The 27,146-nt window shown below is 47.2% G+C and overlaps 1 protein-coding gene across 1 annotated transcript in view; it reads right to left on the bottom strand.

Annotated features, from left to right (window-relative positions):
* The window catches only part of Spock1 (SPARC (osteonectin), cwcv and kazal like domains proteoglycan 1), a 482,809-nt gene extending 455,983 nt beyond the window's left edge, over positions 1-26,826 (bottom strand). Inside the window, exons 1-2 of the mRNA XM_021180195.3 lie at positions 26,690-26,826; positions 25,899-26,084 (exon numbers count right to left, since the gene is read on the bottom strand). Coding sequence (XP_021035854.1) covers positions 25,899-26,084 — 186 coding nt within the window. The 5' untranslated portion in view covers positions 26,690-26,826. The remainder of the gene's footprint in view (positions 1-25,898; positions 26,085-26,689) is intronic.
* Between the last annotated feature and the right edge of the window lie 320 nt (positions 26,827-27,146).

Raw genomic sequence — 27,146 nt, 5'->3', positions numbered from 1 at the left:
AGAGGCAACCACCTGACACAGGGCCTGCGGGCAGGGGAATAACAGGGCAGCATGATTCAGTTCAGTGGGTTGGGCAGGAAAGAGTCAGGGAGCAGTTGACAAAGGAGAACAGAAATGCTGCCGGTGACAGTGACGACATTCCTCTAGTCACAGCTGGGCCTCTGCCACAGAGGTCGTCTTCAGGATATCTCACCAGGCACCAGCATCATGAACTAGACTCATGAAGAAACACACCAGCAAGGACTCTGGAAAGGGCTGGTCCATGGCTCTAATGCCCCAGAGGCTGAGGTCCTTAGTGCGGAGAGCCTTCCCATGCTATCTTTCCTTGGATGCCCCCTTAACTACCTCATCTAGAAAAAAGGGGGTTCTGCCAGGGAACAACAGGCCTATACATAAACCAACCAACCAACCAATCAATCAAACAAACAAACAAACACCATAGGAGTGATAAAGGAAGGAAAAATGATCAAACAACAGGTGCACAGTGCACACTTACAGGCCAGTGAATTCTCCTTTTTCAGTGTGAACTCCCAGCTGGGAAAGCTTTGACAAGAGGGAAACTGACAACAGCTGAGGAGGGATGGGAGGGCCACTCGATCCCTAAGGGCGCACCAGCATGGAAGGCAGTAGGAGGCTCCCTGGAAATCTAACATCGGAACTGGCACATGGCCCCGGCACAGCCCTCCTGAGCTCCTGCATCTGAAGGACCCACACATCCAGGATCACCACTGCATTTTCTATGACAATCAAGTGAGAGAATCAGCCAAGGTGTGCACCAACAGGTCAATAATCGTTGTGTCATGAGAAATAAGCCAGCCTAAGAAAGAGGTGTGTGTGAGTGTGTGTGTGTGTGTGTGTGTGTGTGTGTGTGTGTGTGTGTGTGTTTGTGAGCATTGTATGTATGACTGTGTGCGTGAATGTATTAATGTAAGAGTGTGTACTAGTATTGTGTGTATCAGTGTATGTGTGAGTTTGTGCATGTATGAGAGTGTGTGTGTATGTATATGGTGTGTGTGTATGAGTGTGTTATGAGTATGTATGTGTGTGTATGTATGTGTATGTATGAGTGTATAAATGTGTGTATGTGTGTGTGAGTGTGTGTATGACTATGTGTGTGTATTAATGTGAGAGTGTGCATTAGTATGTGTATGTATTAGTATATTGTGAGTTTGTTATATATGAGCATGTGTGTATGAATATGTTATACATATGTATGTGTGCTTATGAGTATGTATGTATGAGTGTATGTGTGTGTATGAATGAGTGTATAAATGTATGAGTATGTGTGATGTGTATGAGTGTGGTATATGTGTTATATGTGTGTATGAGTATGTGTGTGATGTGTGTGTGGTGAATGTGTGTGTGTATATGTGTGGTGTGCATGTATATATGGTGAGTGTGTGTGTGTGTGTGTGTGTGAGTGTGTGTGTGTGGTGTGTATATGTGTGGTGAGTGTGTGTGTGTGTGTGGTGTGTGTATATGTGTAGTGTGTGTGTGTATGTGTTTGTGGTGTGTGTACATGGTATGTGTGGTATATGTATATGGTGTGTGTGTACTGTGTATGTGTGGTGAGTATATGTGTGTGTGGTGTGTATATGTGTAGTGAGTGTGTGTGTGGTATGTATGTGGTGTATGTATATATGGTGAGTGTGTGTGTGTGTGGTGTATGTGTGTGTGTATATGTGTAGTGAGTGTGTGTGTGATATGTATGTGGTGTGTGTGTATATGTGGTGTGTGTGTGGTGTATGTGTGTGTGTGTGTGTATGGTGTATATGTGGTATGTGTGTTTATGGCATAAAAGTAGGAAGGGGACCAGGAGGAGAGAGAAGAGGTGTTGGAACTACAGAGCAAAGGAATACACATAGCAAGAGAGCAGAAGTGCAGAGCAATTGGAAGATAATGGGGACCAACAAGAGGGGAGGGGCTAGGGAGGCCAGCACAGGAAGAAGAAGAATTAAGAAGCAGTGTGTGTTTATAATAACAATAATTACAGAGGAGAGGGCCATGGATTTGAAAGGGAGGGAGGGAGGAAAGAAGGGAAGGAAAGGGGAGGCACGAGAGGACTTGCACAGGGTGTCGGAGGTGGAAATGATGCAAACACAGTACTCATGTAGGAGACTCCTTAAAAATAATAATTTAACAAAAGTGAAAAAGAGAAAGTATACGAGCAAGCACACATGAAACAGCCTTAACGAACCCATCACTTCTTGTGCTGGCTCTAAAAATAACCAAGCAGGCAAACAGATAAAACCCAGTTGGCTTTGGGGGCTTTGAGGGAACAGAATATACTCGAGTTTACTGCTTACCTGTTACCTGTTGCTGGGCAGGGGCTAACCAGACAACAGGAGAGGGGCTGGAATTTGGTACTGCTCACTACATATGCTTTTTGACCAAGCAAGAACCTCAGCCCTTGGCGGCACAGAAAATGGAGTCTCCGTCAGACCATTCGGTGCACTGCTGTCCCATGACGTGTGACCCTCATTTCTGTGTCTCTCCCTACAAACAAGTGCAGCTAGGCTTTAGTCTCCTCTCTGACCCACGTGCATGCAGTCATCTGTTACTCCATGAGGGAGGCGGATGATGAATGGACTTTTCCTTAACCATGCAAGCATCATCATGTGACATAAACTAAGAAGGTTAGCATGTTACCAAGTGATGTCACATACTTGGTTCTTTGCTGATCAAAACACTACATGACACGTGGATGTGTGGATGGGTGGATGTGGGTGCATGGGCATGTTTGCATATATGTGAGTGAGTGTCTCCTTTCTATCTCTTTATCTTGTGGGTGCATGTTTGCACATGTGGGTGCCTGGGCATGTTTGTATGTGTCTTATTTCTCTCTGTGTAACTTGCTTTCTTCACTAAAAAATGTATGGGGTCTTTCTATAGCAGCTCAATGAGGCCTCTCTCCCTCTTTGACAGAGGTGTTTTCTCTGTGTGGATCTAAGTGGTTTATCCAGTCCGTCACTCCTATTGAGGAACATTTTGGTTGCTTAACATCTTCTGGCATCCAAAGTTAATAGAGCAGGGCGTTCCAAATGACTTAAGACATCAAAGAGAGGTGTTTAAGCTTGTCTTTTATGACCATGTAAATGTTTTAAGAAATAATTTTTAAATTACAATAAACTAAGTTGGATCCAAGCAGCAGTAAGTCTAAGCATGAATTAAGATGTTAACAGCATCACTTCGCTTAGGAATGCAGCTCGCTCAAGTCATTTGGAGCGCCCTTCTCTCTGAGGCTAGAGAGTATATAGTGTGTGAACAGAAGGGGCTGCTGTGTGGTCTGGAGTGTCAAGAGTGTTGGTGGATAATTCCTAGGTTCCCTCTATGCTATAGACTAAAACATGTAAGTACAATTATTGATGTTATTGGAAATCAAGGTTCTCATTCTGGGAAAATTAGAAATGTATGTGAGCACATGGTGTAGTGTTGGGGTTACACTGGAAATGTCAATAGGAGCAGATGGTTTCTAGGCCCTGGTGCATTTAATGCACCACCGTGTACTGACAAGTCCCAGCCACAGTGAGTACACCCAGTACCCCCGCCAAGCTTACAGACATCAGTTCTCATTAGAAGGACCTACAATGTTATGAATGAAGGTCTGACTCCTGGCCTGGAAGAATGAAGAATAGGCTGAGATGTACCTTCCTAAGCCAAGAAACAAGACTGTCCACATGAACATGAATAGGAGCTTGAGAGGGTCCCCAAGTCAAACAACCACAGCATCAGGGGAACAATGACAGTAATTATCACAGGAAGCACATTAACACTGCGCTCAGAAAAGGAATCAGCTGTTCGCAGCATCCAAAAGGGGAGAGGTAACTCCCTTCCTTTAAAAATGTTACTGTCTGGATGTACGAAGGACGGTAGAACTATATGCCATCACATTACAGCCCCCAGTGAGGCCTGTGAGGTAGACAAAACCTTCAAAGGATGCTACAATCATTGGGCAAGAGGTTATTAAAAACAGGAGGGCCTCAGAGTCCTGCCCCGCAGATTTATCAGATACATATAAAGGGGCTAAGGCACTTCCAAAGAAAAGATGTAGCAGACACGACATGAATCGTGTGACCAAGCTGAGCAAGGCCAACAGTGAAACCAACTGACATTGGGGCCTTTGTGTGATTCAGTGGGAATACATCACTCAGAAGTGTGATCTTGCTGGGCGGTGGTGGCGCATGCCTTTTATCCCAGCACTTGAGAGGCAGAGGCAGGCAGATTTCTGAGTTCGAGGCCAGCCTGGTCTACAGAGTGAGTTCCAGGACAGCCAGGGCTACACAGAGAAACCCTGTCTCAAGATTAAAACAAAAAACAAAACAAAAAAAAAGGAGTGTGATCTTGCCAAAAAGTCTATGGAACCTCACTGTGAAGAAGTGATCAAGTATGGGAATCTGGTGACATCTGATGGAACCATGGGTCTCATGCTCCAAAAGTTCCCATGTCCCAAAAGATGCCTTCCTCCCAAAAGAAACTGACAAATGTCCTCCTTTTCTGGATTTTAATAATAATAATAATGATAATAATAATAATAATAATAATAATAATAACCAGAATCAACCTTCAGTATCCAACTAGCTCCTGAAGTGAGAAGCAGCTATTGACAACCCTGTGGGGAAGGGGGAACTTTACTCTAGACCGAATACCATTACTGTGTTCACGGTCAACTTCTTAGATCTGTTAATTATTGAAAATGTAGGTGTCTCAGAAAATACGTCCACCAAGAACATCTTTAAACATAAGGGACAAAAGTTTCTATGTTTTGGTATTTTTAAAGTGTCTTGTCAGTATGTTTGATATATTAAAAAAAATAAGATATAGACAATATTCAGATAATCCTACCTTGTGTCAGGTTCAAAAGAAACTCGACAAAAGGCTACCTGCGGTGCCTATCTGTATGCCAAAGCGCATGCTGGCTTCCAGAGTCTCTCTCAGTGTTGTGAATACCTGTTAGAGTCCATGCTGGCCTCCTGGCTCTTGTCAGCTCTTCTCAGTCTTCCCCCTACCCTAAACTTCTTTCGGGCTTTCCTTCTGAGCTTCTCGGTCCCGTATAACCACGCCATTCCGTCCATGTGTTCCCTTGGTCCTCTCTCTTCCTGTCTCCCTCACATGGTTCCCTCCAGGTAATCCCTTTCCCTTTCTCCCTCCCTCTCCCCACACCATGCTCTGCCCTCTGCTCATGGCCTGCTTCAGTCTTCTGGCCATGTTCAATCTACTACTTTCTCTCCCTGCTCTGGACTCTTCCAGATGCCTCTGGGTCTCCTCTCCCTCCTATCTACAATAAAGCCTTCCCCTCAACCACACCTTGGAGCTGTCATGCCTCAGTTCATCCATCCGGTGCCGAAAGCCCCTTGGACCTGACACCTTGATCTAAAATGCTGGAAATAGTCAGGTACATTATATAATTTTATTTTATTTTACAAATGTAACTTACATATTTATATCATTACATAAATATGATGATAAAAGTGGCCGTCTGTGCTAGGTAATAAGGAAGATAAAAGAGCAAAAGGGTAGATTAGAGGCAAGAGCAAACACTATTATTATTATTATTATTATTATTATTATTACACATGTCACAGCATGCACATAGAGGTCAGAGAATAACTCCAAGGACTCCGTTCTCTCCTTCCTCTGTGGAGTTCAGGGCTCACACTCAGACCACCAGGTTTATGCAGCAAATGTTTTACCCAATGACCCAGATCATGGGACCAGGAGCAAGTGCACTTTATATGATAAATTAAAAAAATAATATGATCTAGCCAGAAAGTGGTGGCACACGCCTTTAATCCCAGCACTTGGGGGGCAAAGGCAGGCAGATTTCTGAGTTCAAGGCCAGCCTGGTCTACAGAGTGAGTTCCAGGACAGCCAGGGCTACACAGAGAAATCCTGTCTTGAAAAACAAACAAACAAACAAACAAACAGAATACTATGATCACAAGGATACCAATTCAAAAACACCAGGGGAAATAGTTTTTATGATAAAGAAATGTAAAGGCTTAAAGAGTAAAGATCTAAGCCCATGGAAGGATTTAGGGTTCTGGGGAAGAGGTCTTGGAGGTTTCTAGAGGTACTGATGACATCCTAGGGAAAGCCCTGTGGCCGGGATACAGCTTGGTAGAAGAGCGTTCAACCAGCCTGTGAGAGGTCCTGGGATCAAACCCTCACCACAGTATCTAAAGGCTTTTAGTTCAGCATATTTTTATTTCACAGAAATTCCCTAAAAAAAATTTTTTTTCTGAAAAATGTTTCCTAAGGAAATTGTTGTAGAGATGGCTGATGAATTAATTAGCCCCTAACATGTTCTTCCTGACAGGAGAAAGTAGGAAGTAACACAAATGTGTAACCAAAAATTTTTCTTTCCAAAAGAAAATAAAAGCTTTTAAAATAAATTATTGGACAATCTATCCACCAAAGGACTACCTAGAAAGGTATTTCTGTAGCTTTTTAAATGGGAGAGGCATATAAAACACACCATGTCATTTCAGAGCATGTGCGAAGAGAGACATAAAGCAGCAATACAGCTCACTTGGAGGGATAGTGTATAGATTTTTTTTCCTCATATTTATTTCTTTTGTTTTCTAAAAACAGGGAAGATGCTGAGGTAGGAATCACCACCTCTAGCTTTGGCTCCGGTGACACTGCCTGGCGTGGCTCATGGGGAAGAAAGGGGGAGTCAGATGTCAAAGCAAACCCTTCAGCTGTCAGCGGGCCCTAAAAGCTCTTCAGTATGGGAGCAGGTCAATAGCCACTGGACCATGTCAACATCTCCCCTGCCTGCTCCCTGGGGAAGGATTGCATCTGAAGGGGAGACAGCCTACTTTCAACAGAGAGACAGCCCCCCATTAAGCTCCACATGTCACCTCGGACAGCACCGGGCACTAAGGACTGTTGTTAAAAGCTGTCAGAGAACACTCCCACTTCAGAATATCCATGAGACTCTGGGAAGGCAGGGGGGGTGCACAAAACAGTGGAGTAAGTCTGGCTCCTGTCAAACAGGATGGCGTTTACTTCGCGCTTGGGGAAGGACTGGAGGGACATCAGACTTAAAGCTTGCCTCTTTCCCATTAGCTCTCCTGCCTGAGCTAGCCACTTAACCACTTCAGGCCTCCTAAATGAGCTGTGTAAAGTACCCGGGATGCAAATTCAGGGCGGGGTGTGCGTATGATAAGCAGAACAGACAGCGTGCAGGCTATACATTTTCATATTGACAAGGAATTTCTATGCTGCCAAGCAGACGGTCAGGCCCTTATTTCACAAGCATGTTAAACAAGAGTGGGTTTTTACCTACTCCTTCCCCACGTTCTCACTATGACCAATGCCCAGTACCAAACCTACACGTTCTTACCTGCTGGGAAGAGGGCAGTGGTGGCAAGGCAGTGAACGATTCTCAGAGAGACACTTCTCTCTACAGTGAAGATTCCTCGCCACTCCCAAGTCTGCATGACTGGATGACTAGGGGAAGTGGGGTGACAGCTGCCAGCATTTGGGGGCATGTGAGATCAGCCAGGTTCCCCGGGGAAAATGCATTTCCCCTGAAATGCTACCAAGAGTCATTATGAGTAAACTGCTTTATTAAAGGAAGAAAAGGATCTACAGCTGAGAAAAAAAAATTGAGTTTCCAATTCAGATATTTTCTCGGGGGCAAGCTTGCTTATCTGTGCGCTATGACTAACCAAACAAGGGAAAGCATCTTAGAGAGGACTGGGTACATCTAGAGAAAGAACAGCCTTGGGGAAGCCTGTGCCTTCACCCTTTGGTAAGAAGAGGAGAAGAGAGTTGAGGAGACAAAGGAACAACTCCCAGAAAGCCTGGGACTCCATCTAATGCCCCCCTCCATGAAGACAACCTGCATGAGATAGGGGTGGGGTTTCTCACCAGAGAGGAGGCTCTTGGGATATATTTAATACCATTGGCCATGTATATAACTTCTCTGCTTTTTGGGTACATGGTAGGATATCCCTAATTGCCCCATGGACGCTCTCAAAACTATCATCTTAAGAGTCACTGGATATTAAGCTTAGCACTCCTGCTACCCTGTCTGTAACCACAGGCCTTAGAGCCCTCAGCAGCCACTGTCCTGAATAAAATATTGGAGCCTTCCTATCCATAAGAGATGAGCACTGTGGTATAGAAATGGGCTTTTACAGTTTTGAGGCAAAAAGTATTATATATAAGCCAGAGGAAGAGGTTGACCCTGAGTGAACCACCACATCAAGAAAGTGGTCCTCCAGAGGGCCCATCTTGACCTCTAGCCTGAAAGAGAAGGGGTTAAATAACCAAGTGTGCATCCGACAGCATACCACAGGTCTAGACGGTGTGAAGCAATGGGAAAGAGGGCTCAAATCTGATGTCAGAAGGAGGCTCCCAACTCAACTGGTCTTGGCTTTAAATCCTAAGATAATAGGAAAATGAATCCATCTTATTAAGAGAAAGCAAAATGCAAAAGTAAATGAATGCCTTGTGTTTATTCCCCAGACTGAAATCCCTCAAAAATCCAAAATCACTCCCCCACGTCATGTTTAGTAAACATGGCTGAGTGTTGGCAACTGGCCTTGGGAAGCGGAGGCTGCTCGCCTCTGCACGCCTTAAGGCACACGTGTGCACACACACAAGCTTGCACACACACAAACACTGTGATAACTTTCAAAAGACAATCAATACCGCCCTGAGACAATCAGAGCTAATCAGCCCATGCAAGTGCAGTACACTAATTCCATTATGTGCCTTCCTGCTTCCCTTAGAGATAGAGTTGTATCGCTCCACACAGAGAGGGTGTGCCCTGCAGAGAGATTACAGATTCCTGGAGTTGTGGATTACATCCAACTCCCAGTACAGAGAGGGTGAGCACTGATTAGAAGAGCAATGTATAGCCAAGGGGGCATAGATGTGGTGGAGCTCCAGCTTACTGCCCATCCCCATGCCTACCTGACCCCCTCTAAAGAATGGATCCGCCTGTATTCCAGCCTAAAAGTAGGACAGGAGAATGCCTAAGAATTTCATGGAAAGTGGGAAGTTTAGGGCCAGGAGGGACTAAGCAGATTACACTAAATAACAAAGAGCCTCTGGGAAGGAAGAAGAAAGGCTGCCACGTCTTGTCATGGAAGAACACCAAGGCCCAACAGAACAGGGTGGAGGAGAGCTGTGATCTTTCGAGAAGGGTGACTCTGGTTGTGACTCGGGCTTCTCTAGCACTTGGAAAGATACCAGAAGAAGAAACTAAAATTCTAAGTTCCTTCAGCTGCTAGACAGAGTATCTGTGAATGGAGCGTTGGGCAAAGCCTCAGCTATGTGGGGTAGTAGGGCTCATCTGGGTGCCGATGCTTCCTCAGGCACACTTCTGGTCAGCATCCTTCTCTGCCACCTTGCCCTTTCTCCCCCAAAAGCCACCTTACAACTCAGAGATGGCACCTTCTCCTGGAAGCTTAACTAACCGCTTCACTGGAACCGGATGACCTTCCCAGATCAACCCCCAACACCTTCCTATCACCTAGTTAATTGTTTAGTTGAGTAGGCGTGGGTGCCTTTGGAAACAGGACTTAAGGCTGAGCTGGCACACTCAAGCCTGGGCCATGCTTGATAAAGAAAGCTTTGGTGATGGAGACCAGAGAGTCTCTCAAACTGAAGCTTTCACCTGAGCTAAGGGGCGGGGAGAATTTACCTAAGCTGAATGATAGGAAGAGAGACCCCATTTCTGTCCTCGGCCCCCTGCCCATACACCACAAACTGAATTGCTTGTGTCTGTACTGACACCTGTTGCTTGTTCAGAGGCCAAACTCTTCCACTAGTCTGTTCTGTGTGTTACTAAAACATTTATAGAAAGACTAGCTCTACAGTGGGACTGGGCGTAGCAAAGAAAGAGTAAGACTCTAAAACTACTGAGAGAAAGTGTCTAAGGTGCTACTGTAGATCATTTGGGTTCCAAGTTCCAAGTCAGATGTTTTATGATCACAAATCTACGTGAAGGGAAGGAGGCAACCTCCCAGAGCTGTGCTAACGGGGCAGTGTATTATAGGACAGGCATCCTCCATTTCCCCAGGTACCTTAGAGCTTGCCAAATAACTAAATGGATCTTTTGAAATTAATCCAGGCCTAGGGAAGAGAAAGAATGCTTTCAGCCTGGTGTAACACCAGAGTTACACAGGCAAGAAATGGATCCTTAAAAAGAAAAAAAGAAGAAGAAAAAAAGCTTTCAGGCCAGACCAGAAACATGAACTGTGTCTGTCCACACTTCCCCCCATACCCCTTCCCACATCTATAGCATTCAACCTTGCTCACATCTGAGGCCAGCCAGGCTGAGAGAGCAACACAGGCTGGATGTCAGTACAGTCAGTGGGGAGGCTTGGAGGAGGAGGAGGAGGAGGAGGAGGAGGAGGAGGAGGAGGAGGAGGAGGAGGAGGAGAAGGCGGCAGTGGAAGGAAGAGATGAGGTGGCACTAAGTCATGCCACCAGCCTAGGGTAGACCACACAATATTCCTATTATCCTAAGACCCATTATGAAGAACAAAACATCCAAACAGAGATGATGTTCACCCACCTGTACTATCTAGACTTGTAGACAACTTGAACCAAGACTAAGACAGGATCCCCCATCACCTGTGAGTCTACTGGGCTCAATGACTTTGTCATAGGCTGTGACTCCCTTCCTGCCTCAAGGAAGAATGTTGGACTGGGCTGACCACAGATAATGACCCTTATTCTGCAGAAGCAGGGATATGAGAGCTGAGGTGCTCATGCCGGAGCCACAATCAGGACACCCTGGAACAGGGCAAGCTTGAAGCATGCTGGGCCACACAGCACAGCTGACACTGCTGTGGAGTCATAGAGCAGGTCATAAAAGCTTGCTGTTCAGCATAAAGGACAGGGACGGGCTGAAAGAGAGAACCCCCCTTGTTGACAGTAAGGCATATTAATGAGCTAGATGGTAAGACCAAGGGATGGTCCTGGCCTGTCCATCTGGAAACTGTCAACTCTGAGGGAATGGAAATGTTTTACTCTGCATTCCTCTACTCTTTGAGGTAAGAAAATTAAATGGGTCTCTGGTTCGCAGTGAAGACGGTTCCCGTAACTCACAGGGAAGCATTGAGCATCTTGAACAACTCCCAGTACCTCTTTCTCTCAACAAAAAACAATAAAAGTCATACGGCCTTGATTATAGTGGGTTGTCTACAGTAACTTACCACATTCCCCTCCGAGGATATGAAACAAAACATATTTATTCAAGTAATCCTGACTTTAATCTTAGAGAAGTCAAATGTTGCAAGAGGGTGTGTGTCTCAAAGTATAAGCTCCCAGAGGGCAGGGACTTCGATGTCTGTTTCCCAGCTGCCCCGCCCCTACCCCTGAGACCTAGGGAGCCATTTGCCCATTGATTTCTTAAGTGAACAACGGAGAGGGCGGCTGGGCAGATCCATGTCCTCAGCTTCCCCAATCTGGCAACTATACTTTGCATTTATTGTCATTAGCGGAGAAGCTCATGGTGGTTGCTGGCTGAGAGGGGAGAGTCCATTCTCTCCAGGGGTGTGGACCCCGGTAGGTGACCCCTGCCCCAGTGAGTGGCAAACCCTCCATTCACGTGCACAAATGGCAGCACTAACTGGAATCAGTGAGTTATGAAAAAGGAAAAAGTGGAGAGACCATGAAGTTGGGAGGAGGATATGGAAGGAGGAGCTGAGAGGACTTGAAATATAGGAGCAGGGTACATGATATACATGCAAAAGATTCTCAAAAAGGTTAATTTTTTCAAGTATCATAAAAGGAATGGCCTACCCATGGGCTATCTTTTACAACCTTGACCTGACTATAGATTTCTTTGGGGGATAGGTTTCCTACACAGCACCCTTCCCACTAGACACCACTTGCCCCTCCCTGCCCATGCACTATGGCAACTCAAAATGTGGCCAGATGCGGCCAGATGCAGCCAGATGCGGCCAGATGTGGCCAGATGCGGCCAGAGTCTTCGGGGACGCAATCCTCTCCAGATAAAGACCAATGGCCTATAAAACACTTCTGAATGGCTCACCAGGCCTAGAGAGGTGGCTTTGTGCTTCCAGCTCATGGATGATGCTGAAAGAACACTGAGGGAATTCTTTCCCTTGCCTTCTCCGCAGTGAGCACACCCAGCAGGCCTGGCAGGAGCAGCGGGCGGGAGGAAGTATCGGGTAATGAAAAGCGGGCAGATGTCTTAGACACACACGGAGACCGACCTGGGGCCCAGGCCTTGTCTGTACGCTACAGAAGAAGCCTCTTTGCCGCCATGGTGAAGATAGACTTGATTTTTAATGATCTCCCCTCAGCCTCTTCCACCACAAGGGCATTAAAACATCCATAGGATCCGCCAGCAGCAGGGGATTCGTCAGCCGCAATTGCACTTAAGAACCCGGCTTGGAGCATCTGCTCCCAATTATAAGTGAGGCCGGGGTTCATTAATACTGCCACAATTTCAGTGGTATCCTCAGAGAACGGGCTCTGCAGACATTCCCAAAGCCAGGTGCAGATGTGAGAAAGGGAAAAGGGTTCTCTTCCACACTCAAGTGAGCTGATGCTCACTTGGCAGAACTCAGAGGGGAGTGAGAATCAGCCCTCCCAACAGGCTGTGGAGGACCGTGCACTTTCCCTGAGTAGGACCACTGCCTGTGTGTATCCTGGTGGGCATGCCGGGTTACCTACCGTCCTTGACCAGGAAACGCTAACACAAGCACAGGTAAGGGTCGTAGATTCTGCAGGTCCCCATTCAACATAGATGAGTGTGTAAGGACACCAGAGGTCTCTACTTCTTGAAAATGTGAGGTTGAATCCTCTTTAGATTCAGCAAGACTCACATGCTCCAAAACAAGGAAGAATAAAAACCAAATACCAATAAAAACTACAGAACCCTGGTTTGGCACATTATGGATTGCACATATTCACTGGCGTGATCTAACAAATTAAAATGTCCTTTCTGAAACCCAATGCCACATTTAAATGTCTACACTGTGCTGCTAAGTGGACGAGAAAGAATGTGCATGTTAAACCATGGAGACAGAGACAGCGTATAAATTACAGGAAACTTGGGCATTAAAAAGCCTAACTGGTTTGAGATGGTTTATCAGGTACCAGCTGCCAAGGCTGATGACTGAGTTCAGTCCCCAGGACCCACTTAAGGGAAGGAGAGAGTTGACTCCTGCAGGGTGTATCCTGACCTCTATAGATGCGTCTTTGTAAACATGTCAATCCCTACAAATAAATATTTAAAAAAAAAAAAAAACTACTGAAGTCCAGTGAACACACAGAGATGCTGCCCAAAAGTTAACATCACCTGCACACTGGACAAAAGTGAGTGATTCATCTCTTTTTTTATGTACCATCTATTTCTATTTTTTAAATTATCTATTCCCTTAAGTTGGGGGAAAAAACACTATAAAGTTGAAAGAATAACAGAATCCTCCCATTAGAGTGTAAATACATTTTTTTCTACAGTTCCCTTACCAGCTCTTTTTTTCTGGAACATTCAAAACACTACTGTGTCCTTAAATGCGTTCATTCATGAGCTTGACCCTCCTGCTCTCTCTCCCCACTTCTCGCTCTCTCCCCCACCTCCCTCTCTCTCTTTCACTCTCTTTCTCTCTCACTCTCTCTCACTCTCTCTCCATATATATCTGTCTGTCTCTCTGTGTGTCTCTGTGTGTCTCTCTGTCTCTGTCTCTCTCTGTCTCTCTCTCTGTCTCTCTCTCTCTCTCTCTCTCTCTCTGTCTCTCTCTCTCTCTCTCTGTCTCTCTCTCTCTCTCTCTCTCACACACACACACACACACACACACAGGTCCCATTCAGCTAGGAGAGCGCCTGAGAAACAATAGCTGCTTGGCACAGTTTTCACTTGGATCTGTGGGTTTGATTATAGGTTTGCGTCTGGTTTTTATTTTTAATTGCATGTGTTGCTACCACTGAATTTTGATTCAGTAGTACCAAAGCAATTGGCCTAACCACTTTGGGAAATGGTCCAACCACTTCCCTTAAAGCTGAGTGCTCACTTATTTTATGGTGAGCACTGGACCCCACACTAGGTGCATTCCTGAGAACCTAGGCCCACCCAAAGACGTGTCCACAATAGTGTGCTTATGCAATAAAGCCCAAGGACCTCCCAAGTGCCCCTCGATAACAAGTTGGCCATGTTTGGGGTATTCATAGCACAATGAAAGGGAAGAGGTAACACGTATCAAAACAAAACTCAACTTTGGTGAATGAAAAACAGACATAACACAGGGACAGCAGACATAACAGAGCGATGACCAACCTAACAGAGTGATAGCAGACATAACAAATGGATAGCAGACATAAGAGGGATAGCAGACACAACAGAGGGACAGCAGACCTAACAGAGTGATGACTGACCTAACATAGGGATAGCAGACATAACAGAGGGATAGCATACATGAGGGATAGCAGACATAACAGAGTAATAGCATACACACACACACACACACACACACACACACAGAGTTGACAGTGTTTAGGACCCCAGAGTCAGGCAATATGGTAGCAATTGTTTACATATTTCAACATGAATCCAGGTGAGCTCAGGTAACTTGACAAGCACAGGCATGAAAACGTAACCAACTGTCCGCTAGAGATGTGGTCCGGAATCACAAGAAGTAGAAGATGCCGGGGAGCCCAGTGTGCTAGACTTGCTTGCCCATCTGTAGGCATGTTCTTCGCAGAATGACTTCAAACAGGTCTCTCCAACCACTACGCACTTCTCTGCTTGTCTCAGGTAGGAGCCATGTTTGTCTCCCTACTGTACTTAAGCACAGCTGGGCTGGTCAGTCTCTGCGTACCAAGCACAGACACAAGCAAACTAACCGGCCCGCTGAGTCAGTATACCAGGATCTGGTCTCTGGAAGGCAAGAACATCTGTCTGAGATGACCGTAAAAAGAAGCTATTCAAAACTACGTGCAAGGAGCTGGACAGGTGGTTCAACTGTTAAGGCATTTATCCTTCTTGCAGAGGACCCAGGTTCAGATCTCAACACAGCTCACAACTGCCTATATGACCAGCTGTAGGGGATGCGATGCCCTCTTCTGGCCTCCATAGACACTGCATGCATGTGGTGCACATACATACACGCAAACACTAACACACATAAAATACAAATATATAAATCTTTCTTTGATGTATATACAAAGGGTCTTCTACAGAGTTATTTAGGCCAGCAGCCCTGGCACATGAAAGTTTCACAATTCCCAAATACCAATCAGGAGGTGCGGCAGTTGGGTCTTCATGGACATTACAGTTCCACTCTCTTTCACTGGAAGTATCACAGGACTTGTTCAAGAAGATGGAAAATGGCACAGACCGGGCCCCAGGGTTAATTAACGCAAGGCTAGCTGGTTATAAAGAAATCAATGAGCAGCTTGTTCCAGTACTGGGCGCTCACCAGGAAGGCTCCCAAAGTCCCAGGAGACTCGGCATGCCCAACAAGCATGGAAAGAACTGGAAAATCTCAGACACCCCAGAATAATGGCACAATGGAAAACCCCCCCAGATAGCCACATGGCTCTTCAATGGACTATTTCCCCCTCTTGGCCATAGGTTTACCAATTTTAGGCACCGTGAATTTGCTACTGATTAGAGAAAAAAATTCAACCAAGTGGCATAAAGTGGAGCTTAAGAGTTGGGAAGGAGGCCAATGGAACGGCTTTGGAACATGGGATCCTGTCAGCTCTGGCTACTGATCATCAATCCCCTAATCCTTGAGGAGTCTTCTTTTAGGATGACCTATGGTCTTTCCAGAAGAATCTAGCCAACTAAACAAAATGGTCTGGTATACCACAGAGAAGGTAGCAAGCAGAATCCCTGAGCCTGCTCCCCATTTCTTTCCTGTGTCGCTAAGTGCCAGTATGATTCTGAGGGTGCGTCCCCTGCAGAAGCCACTCCTTTGTCACATCTACCATTCCTTGCCTACTCTACGACCTTCGCATAGCTTCTGCCTCGATGCCTGTTTACTTAAACTCAAGCCAATGTCAGAGTCAATTTTCTTCAGGTCATCTACGTGTAAATCTTATCCAGTCTGGAATAACCATATACAGGCAGAGTCTTGTGGGATTTGGCCTCTGAAAACAAGAAAAGTTGGTTTTGATGGTTACCCAGTCCTCTGTGGTGGAGAAGGTCCCCACCAATCTGACTGCACTCATGAGTTCAAACATCCCTACACCAACCAGGACTTCAATGTTATTCCGGTCCACAGAGGAGCAATGACTGGTATTCAAACTGATGCAGAGCACACATGTGCTGGGAAATGGGATCTTTCCTTCCCCTGATGTCAGCGGTAGCCCTGTTGTTATGAGGCGAGTTTGCCAGTCTCACTTAGCTTCATGGAGTTGGCTCTTAGGGATGAATGGCTATTCTCTATAAACACTGCCTGAGAACTACCTACATCCAAATTACCTAGACTGTGCAGCCCATGTAGGTTCCTGGACGCCATTTGCATATGGTGACCACTGGGATCTAGACTGACAGGGATCAACTCAGAACTGAGGCAAACCCAGCCAGTGACTTTGCAATGTTATATGGTCAGGGTGTGCTGGCCCAGCACAGCCCTCTGGATACTGCTGTTTTAGTCTTGTCTGTGGCTGTTCATCCCTAACTTGGCCTGGCCTCTCTTTGGACTGGGTTGGAATCCTTCTGTATATATAGAGGTAGAGAAAATGTATAGCAGAAATGGAAATATAAAGACCTCTCCCTACTACATCCCATTTCTAAGTGTCTTCTCTGGACTAAGATTACCTAGGGCAGCTCTAGGAAGCTCTCCTTCTGGCCCCAAACACTAGCACTGCTCCATTCTGCATAGATACCCACTCCCCCAACAAAGCCCTGCTGGGGAATGTTGCTGAAAAGTCATACATGCATAACATGTCCTTTTCCTCCAATGTATTGCACTAAGGATGGAGAGATGGCTCAGTGGTTAAGAGCACTGACTATTCTTCCAGAGGTCCTGAATTCAATTCCCAGCAACCACATGATGGCTCACAACCATCTGTAATGGGATCTGATGCCCTCTTCTAGTTTGTCTGAAGACAGCTACAGTATATTCATATAAAATAAAGTATATATATATATATATAATCACTAAATAATAATTATTCTTTCTTTAAATAGAGGCTCATTTTTATTTTATATATGTTGAGTATCTACATCCATGTCTCTGCATCATGTGCATGTCTGGTGCCCCCAATGGCCAGAAGGGGGCATCAGGTCCCCTGTCACTGGAGTTGCAGGAAGTTTTAATTCTCTTGGTGTGGGTGCTGGGAACTGAACCCGGATCCTCAGCAAGCGTTCCTACCACTGAACAAATCTCTCCAGGCTCACGGTGAATATTTTTCAAGCATCAGATGAATGTCCCAAGGGACACATTCACAGAGCAATTATAAGAAAAGTGGCCCAGCCAAGTTCATTTGGATCTCTGTGCATGCATTGTTCTTCCTCTCCCTTAAGAAACCATTACTCTCAGGCCGGGCGTGGTGGCGCACGCCTTTAATCCCAGCACTTGGGAGGCAGAGGCAGGCGGATTTCTGAGTTCGAGGCCAGCCTGGTCTACAGAGTGAGTTCCAGGACAGCCAGGGCTACACAGAGAAACCCTGTCTCAGGAAAAAAAAAAAAAAAAGAAGAAGAAAGAAAGAAAGAAAGAAAGAAAGAAAGAAAGAAAGAAAGAAAGAAAGAAAGAAAGAAACCATTACTCTCATGCCTGCCATGGGAACACAGGGAAGGACCCATACCCAAGGATGCAAAGTAATTATCCCGGGTACAACATGGCAATATGGTGCTGGGATACAGTTCTCTCTCCCTACCCTGATGGCCTTCAGAGAGCAAAGCATTTTATGTATGACCTCAAAGTCTGGGCTCCACTTGTTCTCAGAAATGGGAGAGAGAATGGGAGAGAGCAAGGAGCACCTCAGGAGGACCTTGGGAGAACCTCAGGAGGACATCAGGAGAACCTCAGGAGCACCTCAGGAGGACCTCAGGAGAACTTCAGAAGCATCTCAGAAGGACCTCAGGAGCACCTCAAGAGCACCTCAGGAGGACCTCAGGAGAACCTCAGGAGCACCTCAAGAGCACCTCAGGAGGACCTCAGGAGAACCTCAGGAGCACCTCAGGAGCACCTCAGGAGGACCTCAGGAGAACCTCAGGAGCACCTCAGGAGAACCTCAGGAGGACCTCAGGAGCACCTCAGGAGGACCTCAGGAAGACCTCAGGAGCACCTCAGGAGAACCTCAGAAGCACCTCAGGAGAACCTCAGGAGGACCTCAGGAGCACCTCAGGAAAGTCTCAGGAGAACCTCAGGAGCACCTCAAGAGCACCTCAGGAGGACCTCAGGAGAACCCCAGGAGCACCTCAGGAGCACCTCAGGAGCACCTCAGGAGCACCTCAGGAGCACCTCAGGAGAACCCCAGGAGCACCTCAGGAGCACCTCAGGAGCACCTCAGGAGCACCTCAGGAGGACCTCAGGAGAACCTTAGGAGAACCTCAGGAGCACCTCAGGAGGACCTCAGGAGCATCTCAGGAGGACCTCAGGAGCACCTCATAAATTTTAGTCTTGTTCTAAAATACTGACTTCACAAAGCATCCAGGAAACTCTGTGGCACCTCATCACTAAACAGCAGAGGGAAGCATGGCTCTAAAGTCCAACTCACTTGACTGGAGACAAAGACACTAGAAAGGTATGTGTACTAGAATGTGAGCCCATATCCACACAGCACAAAGGCTGTAGAGGAAGGCACAGAAAGACACAGTGGGGAGAGGTTAAATCAGTGAGCTCCCCAGTGCTTGGGCCATCTTTACACCCCAAGTTCTATAATTGACTCTTTGGTCCCCAGAAAGTAGTATGATAAACCAAAGATGTGTAAACACTTAGTCGAGAAAACCCTAGAATAAGCACACCTGATGAAAGCGCCTTCTGGGCTTTCTCACTTCTGGGCCCTCAGCCCTGCCCATGCCCCTGCCTGGAACACAGCTGCCTCCTCTCCTCCCCAGTCAATTCAGACCATCTTCTGGCTCAGCCTCTGCCCTTTCCCCAGAAATGAAGGCTTTCCCCCATCCAGAGCTTTCTAGAGCTCCTCCTCCCCATCCAGGCTCCAGAAACCAGTGCCTCTGCCTCCCGGCTCTCCTTCCAGCTGCACTTGGGTGGCTACGTGAAGGGGGTCTGTCTCACACAGAAGATCAAAGCCCCGGGACAGTACAGACTGTGTCTGTCCCCTGTTCCCAGCACCTAGCCAAGGCCTGACGCGACTGGTGTTTGAGGATCAGTTCCACGCCAATGAAACACCCATCTCTGGATCAAGTATTTGTTACTGCTTGGGGTTCCCCAAGGCCTAGGCAGTGTGCTCTGACAGCTGTGAATTATACAACTCTGGCTGCCTTTAATGAGTAGGGATTGAACATCTGGTTATTGGGAGAGAAGGAGCAACAGTCTGGCCAATCCTAGGCCTAATGCCAATTGGTTCTACACCAAACCCGGAACTTGGGGGTAGACCTGAATCCTGTTGGAACCATCACTAGACTGTGTAGTTCCTGTCCCCAGAGAAATGGTCTCACTGGGAACTGAGGCCAAATGGCAGATATCTGGTGTGCAGAGGGACTAAGAAAGCCATGGTAGCACACAGGCTAGCTGGATCATCTGCCTCAGGAGCCCATCACCTCTCTACCCATAAGTCTAGCCTTGGAAAATTATTTCATCTCTTACAGAAATGTCTTCAGTATAATTATCTAACATGGGGAAATAAGGCCATGTGTTAGCATCAAGGTAACTTCCCATCTAACACACAGCATAGAGACAGACATGTCACAATAAGAAAGGGACAGAGGCGCAGAGACAGAGCCGCAGAGATGGCTCAGCTGTTATGAGTACGGGGCACTCTTGCAGAGGACCTGGGTTTGGCTCAAAGCATCACCACCTGTGACTCCATGCAGTCTCCAAGACTCCTGTGCCCACTCTGGCTTCCCAGGCTCCTGTGTGTACGCAGTGCACGTAGACTCATGTAGACACATACACATACATGTTTTTTAAAAATGTAAACTCAGCCTTCCTGAAAGTGTGTGAGTTTAGAAACTGTGCTTGGTCTGAAATGCCATGCTGAATAAAGAGTACATTTTTTTTTATAAAATACCTAATTACTAATTTTCCTCTGTCTCCTCAAGCAAAAGAACAGCTGAGCTAATGGCTGGTCAAGTCTTTTCCCTTGGGGACTCTCACAGGTCAGGGTCTCTATCTAGAGCCACTTCTTAGCTTGTAAAATAGCTTTGCCAGCATGTCCCAAAGTTCCTGGTCTCCCAGAAATACAGTCCAGTCCTGTCTCTGTGGGGGAAAGGAAGACTGCAAAGACCAGAGAGAGAGGTGGGAAACTCAGCTCAGAACATCAGCAGAGACAAGAAGCCCTACCAGCAAGACCTCTCTTCTCTGCCAAGGACAGACCAAAAAGAAGGCCAAAGAAGACAGGATGCTCTTAGGCCTGTCAACCCTTAAACTGTCCCAGGGAAGTAATTATTTCTCTCAGTGGTCGTGTGGTTCAGAGGATTTAAGACAGTGGGTTCATTAAAAAGACTTAGGATCACAGCTCATTTATGTCTCCTTGAACCTGTTTAATCAAAATCATTTGCTGTTACACTCCACCACAAATCCACCTCATGTGGTAACAAATTAATGACCAATCCACTAAGCCATGCCATCTCTGGTCATCAGCTTCAAGGGCAAAGTCAACCCCTTCCCTCCCAAAGAAAGCCCCCACTTGCTCTTGAAGCCCATTTTAAGTGAGATGTTAGGATCAGAGAGACGCTGCCACCCATTTCTGCCACAGAGCCAGCCACATCCCAGGGACCGTGCTCCGTGCACTCATTAGAGTTACAAGCCTAGGTCACTCAGGAGTAAGACAAATGCCAGTGAAGGCAAAGCGTCTGCCTCCTCGGGCTTCCTAGGAGGTAATTATCCCGGAGTTAAATGTCAAGGCTGGTTTCACGTGTGCAAAAGAAAGGAAATGTCATGTTTAGTGTAAGCAACAATATTATTTTAATCAAATCAGAAGCTCATTATTAGAAGAAAAAGCTTGACACATCCCAACAATTAGCTGTGTCTACCTTGCTTCCCCCTGCTCGGGTTCAGGGCTGACACAGGGAAGACTTGCTTGCGGCATGATGTGGATAGAGCTATGAACAGGGCGCATGCACAAGATCCAGTCACCCCTGTTGGTTGCGGCCCCAGGCCCCTCCACACTCAGGTAGCTCTGGAATCCTGGCCAATCCTCTCGTGATAAACAGGCAAGGATACTAGTACTTTTTTCATTGGATTGTTATATTAAATCATACACAGGGCATGTCTGGAACAACTCGGGACACACTGTAGGCTCCATACATGTTTGTGATGATCTATTTCTGCAAAGTTAAATCATTTCCTTGCAGCCAGTAGATATTATCTTGATGAGGGAAAAAAAAAAAGAGCATAGAATAAGAAAGAACTGTGCCATAGCCTAAGTTATTGGAGACAAAGGATGACACTAAACCTGATCCCTTTTATAGGCCAGAGCCTCATTCTCAGGAAGTAGTCAAATATTTACAAGGAAGAATAAAATGTAGGAACAAATAGAGGGAACTCGGTCAAAGCCAAATCAGATTTGAGACATTTGGATGTCTCAGACTCAGACCACGGGGAAGTCGGATTCATGACCGCTGGAGATGGGAAACTGCTTTGTAGCTTAATACGAATGTTTGCTTTCGGTGCTCCCTTCCCCAGTGGTGGTGGTGGTGATGATGGTGATGATAGAGTCATCTCATTCCCTGACCACCAAACCCATTATCTTGGTTTTCAAGACTGACTTTTGCTGCCCAAACATTCCTGACTAGGTCACCTTCTACTGGAGAGTGGTCAACTTACCAACTTCCATCTTAGGGAGAACTCTCTCCCTTCTCCCACCAGTCACAATTGCCAGTAGCTCCATGACTTGGAGTAGGATTGCGTGCCCAGTTCCTCTCTCCGTACTGGCATTTGGTCTGGTTTGGGATTGCTGTCACAACCACTGTGAGCTCACATGGGTCGCTGCCCTGCTTATAGCTTCCTTCTTGATGTTGTATTTGTGAAAAAGTCCAAATATAACATCCTCTGTCCAAGTCACCCAAATTTCTATTCTTTATAAAGTAATAAACAAGCTAAGTAACCACAAACCCATGGAGGAACCACAGGTTCATGGAGGAACCACAGGTTCATGGAGGAACCATAAGGGCACGGAGGAACCACAGGCTCATGGTAGAACCATGAGCTCATGGAGGAACCATAAATGCACGGAGGAACCACAGGCTCATGGTAGAACCATGAGCTCATGGAGGAACCATAAATGCTCAGAGGAACCACAGGCTCATGGTAGAACCATGAGCTCATGCAGGAACTATAAGGGCAACAACCACAAGATCATGAAGGAACCACGAGTGTGGAGAGGATCTGCCATCTGAGTGGTTTTATGTTATTACTGGATCCCTAACTCCAGCCAGCTAGTCATGAGGTCATCTAATGGTTCAAACTGGAGATCATGAATATTCATGTGCTGAAAGCGACAAGACACCTTTAAAAGTGGCAGTTAAGGAGCTGCCAGGTCACCTTCAGCAGTGCCATAGCAAACTCAACAGTCAAGAAAGCCAAGAACTCATTCGCACCATCGTGTCCATTTCCGTGTTGATCCAGTCAGTATGATCTCTTCTCTGAAAAAGACTGTGCAGAGCCAAGCATGGTGCTGCACACCTATAATCCCAGCACTAGCTAGATCAGGGAGTCAGGAGTTCAATCTCAGCTACATAATGAGTTCAAAGCCAGGCTGGACTACAGGAAACTGTCTCGAAACATCAAAATAAGACAAAATGAAGTAAGATAACCCTTAGCTTTTAGTTCCCCAAGACCAAAAGTCACTTCTAAGTGTCTCATCCAACTCCAACAAAGTAATGAGTTGGTGGTGAGAGATGGGTAGTTTTCTTTCCAAACCTGGCATGCATCTTTACCGTAGTCCTTAAAAGCGATCAGAGACTTCACAACCGAAAGCTCTGACCAGGCCTGGTGGTGCACAACTTTAATTCCCGGCATTCAGGAGGTAGAGGGCAAGGGGATCTCTGTGAGGCTGAGGCCAGCCTGGTCTACAGAGTGAGTTCCAGGACAGCCAGGGCTACACAGAGAAACCCTGTCTCAGAAAACAAAACAAAGAAGAAGCCCCAGAATAATAGGCCAAGAAGCTGAGGTTTTGTTAGCCTGGAGCAAGACCTGGATCCCTGGAACTGATCAGGCGAGCCAGGCTCCTGCTACCCGAGATGCAATTTCTCCCTTGTCCCTAGGGTGGCTTACGTCTGTAAAAAGCAGCCTCCATCTCCTCGGTCCCCAAGGGCTTCTCCACTTCTACGATCCAACTAAAGATAGTTGGGCCTGCTCTAAAAGGACCCCTGATCTGAGTTCACACCACTTTAAAGGGGTTAATGGCATTCAATTATATCTGAACCACTGCGGGAATCACATGACTCCATGAAGCATAGAAAATGGCTGATGACTGATGATGTTTGCAAATATTTTAACATCTTTGGATGTTTATAATGGCGTGCTGAACCAAATTGTCATTTTCACAAACTATACGCTGCTAAAAGCACTCATTTGGCACTAAATCTGCTCTGGAGGCTTCCTGCTTCATGGTTAAACCTTGGGCCCTTCTTCAAAGCAATCATGAAGGCCATGTTCCTAGCCATGCTAAGAGACATGAACATAGCATCCCTCCTAGAAAGGAGTCCAGGTCCACATAGGAGAAGCCTGATGCTGCGGTTTAGCAAGCAGCCAGAATCTCACCATCAGTCAAGAGTTGGTGGAAAACATTGGTCTGCTATTTTTAGTCAAGACCACGCAGGCAAGGGAAAAATAAGAAATACGCTGTTCATTTTCTTAAGATGCAAAGCTAAGTGGGAATTAGGGCTTTAAACTCAAGGCACATTGAGGATGCAGGCCTTCACACAACTCAGAGATCCAGCAGGCTCAAGTGTTTCCACCCACGCATCCCCTGTTCCAAGACACCCAGCAATGGCGGACCATCCTCTAAACCAGACGTTCTGACCTTCCTAGTGCTGAGACCCTTAAATACAGTTCCTCGTATTGTAGTGACCCCCCCAACCATACAATAATTATTTTGTTGTTAGTTCATAACTGTAATTTTTTCTACTGTTATGAACCATAGTGTGAAAATCTGATATGCATGGTATAAATCATATTGTAAATATCTGATATGCAGTATCCCAAAGGGGTTGCTATTCACAGGTTGAGAACCACTGCTCTAAACCAAGCCCAACTTGCCCAGGTGTGTAAGGGTCCGTCATGCGCCTGGATCTCCAACCCTTACTGACACGCAATAAATTAAAGCAAAAACAAAACTATGTCTTTCCCCCTCCATGCTCCCTTCCCCACACACCTGGCCAGGGGTGGTAGCATCTCAGTCTGGCCCTCAAGATCTTAAAAGCGCCATAGATGGCTAGGAGAACTTGTTAGGAACTGTGAGATGCAGACTAGAGTCTCCTTCTTTTGGGTCCAGCAGGCAGATCTGTGGCAAACAGCCCCAAATAACCAAGGAGATTCAGTGTGTGTTTGAAAAGCTCTTCCCAGAAGAAACTCCTCCAGGGAGGAGAGGGGCTCGGAGGATATAGCAGCAAATCCCGGAAGGAGATCTGGACAGGTGCTATTTAGAAAGCACTGGAAGCCATCTGGAGTCGTGCAGTTCCTCAGAGACTGGCTCCCTGCAAGGCCTGGAGATACTGAGAATGGGCTCTGAGAAATCCATGGAGAAAAGTGTGAGGTGCCTTTCTCTACCTCTGTATATAAACCATGCCCTGTGATGAGAGCTCAGGTACAGTGGCATGGCTCAGGTCACCCCTTTAAATATATGGTATATATATGGTCTGGCTCAGGTTATATATATATATATATATATATATATATATATATATATATATATATATATTGTGTGTATGTAATTTAATACATATTGCTTTTTTAATGTTCTAACACATAAACTACTGCATAAAAACAAAACATTCAAACATAAAAGCTTTACTCATTGTAAGTCTTAGACATTTTTACAATACTGAAAGCATCTCGGGGACAGGGATTCCTAATGTCCCCTTAATCCCTACCACTCTGGGGAGTCTTTGAAGGGGCTGGGGAGCAGATCCTACTGGAAGGGGGCTTCTTGCCCCATCTTCTGGAAGCACAGAGGTATGTAGGAGCCAGGACTGTGGCGGAGACAAACAGCAGATGTGCCCTGATGCCCCCAAGGTTTCTCCCCCACATCCCACCCGGCACTCTCATGGGGAAAAGAGTCTGATTCTCTGCGCTGTCTGTTCCCTTTTCCCTTCCACTGAAGTCTGGAAGACTCCAAGCCACTGCACTGTTCCCTGATATCCCATCAAGTTCATTGCCAGGAGACCCCCAAGACCTCCCCTCATGCCTGACCTCATAGCTTCTTAATACATGAGCTATACGCATCACTAGGGATTTTTTTTTCCTGATGCACCCAAAAGATATCCAGATCCTGCTGCTCCCAGGACCTTCCTTCCAGGGCTTGGTAAAGTCAGTCTGCCATCAGTAGCTCTCAGACACTTGGAGAGCCCCTCTCCCCAAGCTGCTTAAGGTTTGTGCCCTGTTTCTGTGAGGACAGCTGCATCGATCCTACAAGTGCACATACCTGGAATACAGGTAACACGCAAGAGCACCCAGCCTTCCAAGTTCTCTTTAAAGTTCCTCTCAGGCTAGACGGATGCACTGTGGACCTCCATGGGAGGTTTGAACCTACCACCCCCAACCCCTACACCGGCCTCTGAGCTCCCCCCACCCCCACCCCCATTTTCCACCCCCAGCCGAACTCACATCTCGGAAGCGGTTCCAGTACTTGTCACGGTCATACTGGGAGACAGTGCTCAGCCACTGGTCATTGTCTAGGAAATTGGCGTTGTTGAGGGCCGCGCCACCGGCCAGTGCGTCCAGGTGCCGGCTGTCCACTTGGAGGAAGCACCACGCCGCGGCGGCCGCCGCGAGCACCAGGATCGCTGGCATCTGGGGGCAGGGCACACGGGCGTGAGCCGGTGACAACAGGGCTACCTCAAGCCCCTCACTCCCAGCGGGTGTCTGGGCGCCTAGGGGCGCGCACAAGCTGCAGCGCCTGGGCTCACCGCGGGGACAGGGTGGTCCCTCTCACACCTGGGACGGAGGCTGCACCTGGAGAGCCCTTATGCATGGAAACAGCTACAAACGCAGAACCTAGGTCACCGACTCGGGGCCACCGTCAAACTACTGAAGACCCTCTCACCCGCTCTCCGATGTGGGGCTCCAGTACATCTCCCCCAAAACCCGGATGCTCAATGTGCCAGCCGCACTCCCACAGACGGGGCCCCACAGCTCTGGTGTAGGGATAGGGATAACGGCGCTCTGAGCATCATCCCAGGCTCTGGCAGACGGGGGCTTTGGGGTGCCCTCAAGCCGGGCTTCCCGTTCCCAGCTAAGGCAAAGGTCTCTCTGCTCCTGGCCCGCGGCTTCTGCGCAACAGGGACACGCAGAGATGCCCCCAGGCCCTGACCCTGCCAGCCCCGGAGATGGCCTCAGGAAGGTCCCAACTACGCCAAATATGCCAAGTTGGGGCTCAGTGTTCTGCGGACACGTACCTTGGGAGCCCGCCCGAGTCCCGGCGCCCGAGTTGCTGGGGTTCTTGTACCGCGGTGGCTGGGAAGGCTGCTGCCCAGCTTGGTCCCTTGCGCACCTGCCGCCGCCGCGCGTCCGGCCGCTTTGTGAGCCCGCAGCGCTCTGGCTCGTCTCGGGCGCGGCGTCCGCGGGCGGAGAAGCCCGAGCTCCTAGCCGAGGCCTCTGGCGCCCCCTGGCGGCTACTTGGAGCTCAGCGGTCCCATCCGGGAGAGTGATTCATTCACAGCTCTGCAGGGCTGACACAGATGTCAAGCTCAGGGAAATGATGTTAGAAGGCCAAGAAGTCGCCAGTGTTGAGGGACTCTCAACGAGTAAGTGCTTGGGACACCCGGCTCAGAATCTCTACGGTGGAGAGAGGAGACTCTCTCCAAGAGTCGGCCCTTTAAATGAGTCCCTGGTGCGTCTTGTGCACAGACAATA

The sequence above is a fragment of the Mus caroli genome, unplaced genomic scaffold (assembly GCF_978045245.1).
Source record: "Mus caroli unplaced genomic scaffold, Mus_caroli_1 scaffold_15, whole genome shotgun sequence".
In the NCBI taxonomy this organism is placed as follows: Eukaryota; Metazoa; Chordata; class Mammalia; order Rodentia; family Muridae; genus Mus; species Mus caroli.
This window is presented reverse-complemented; position numbering and strand designations above follow the sequence as displayed.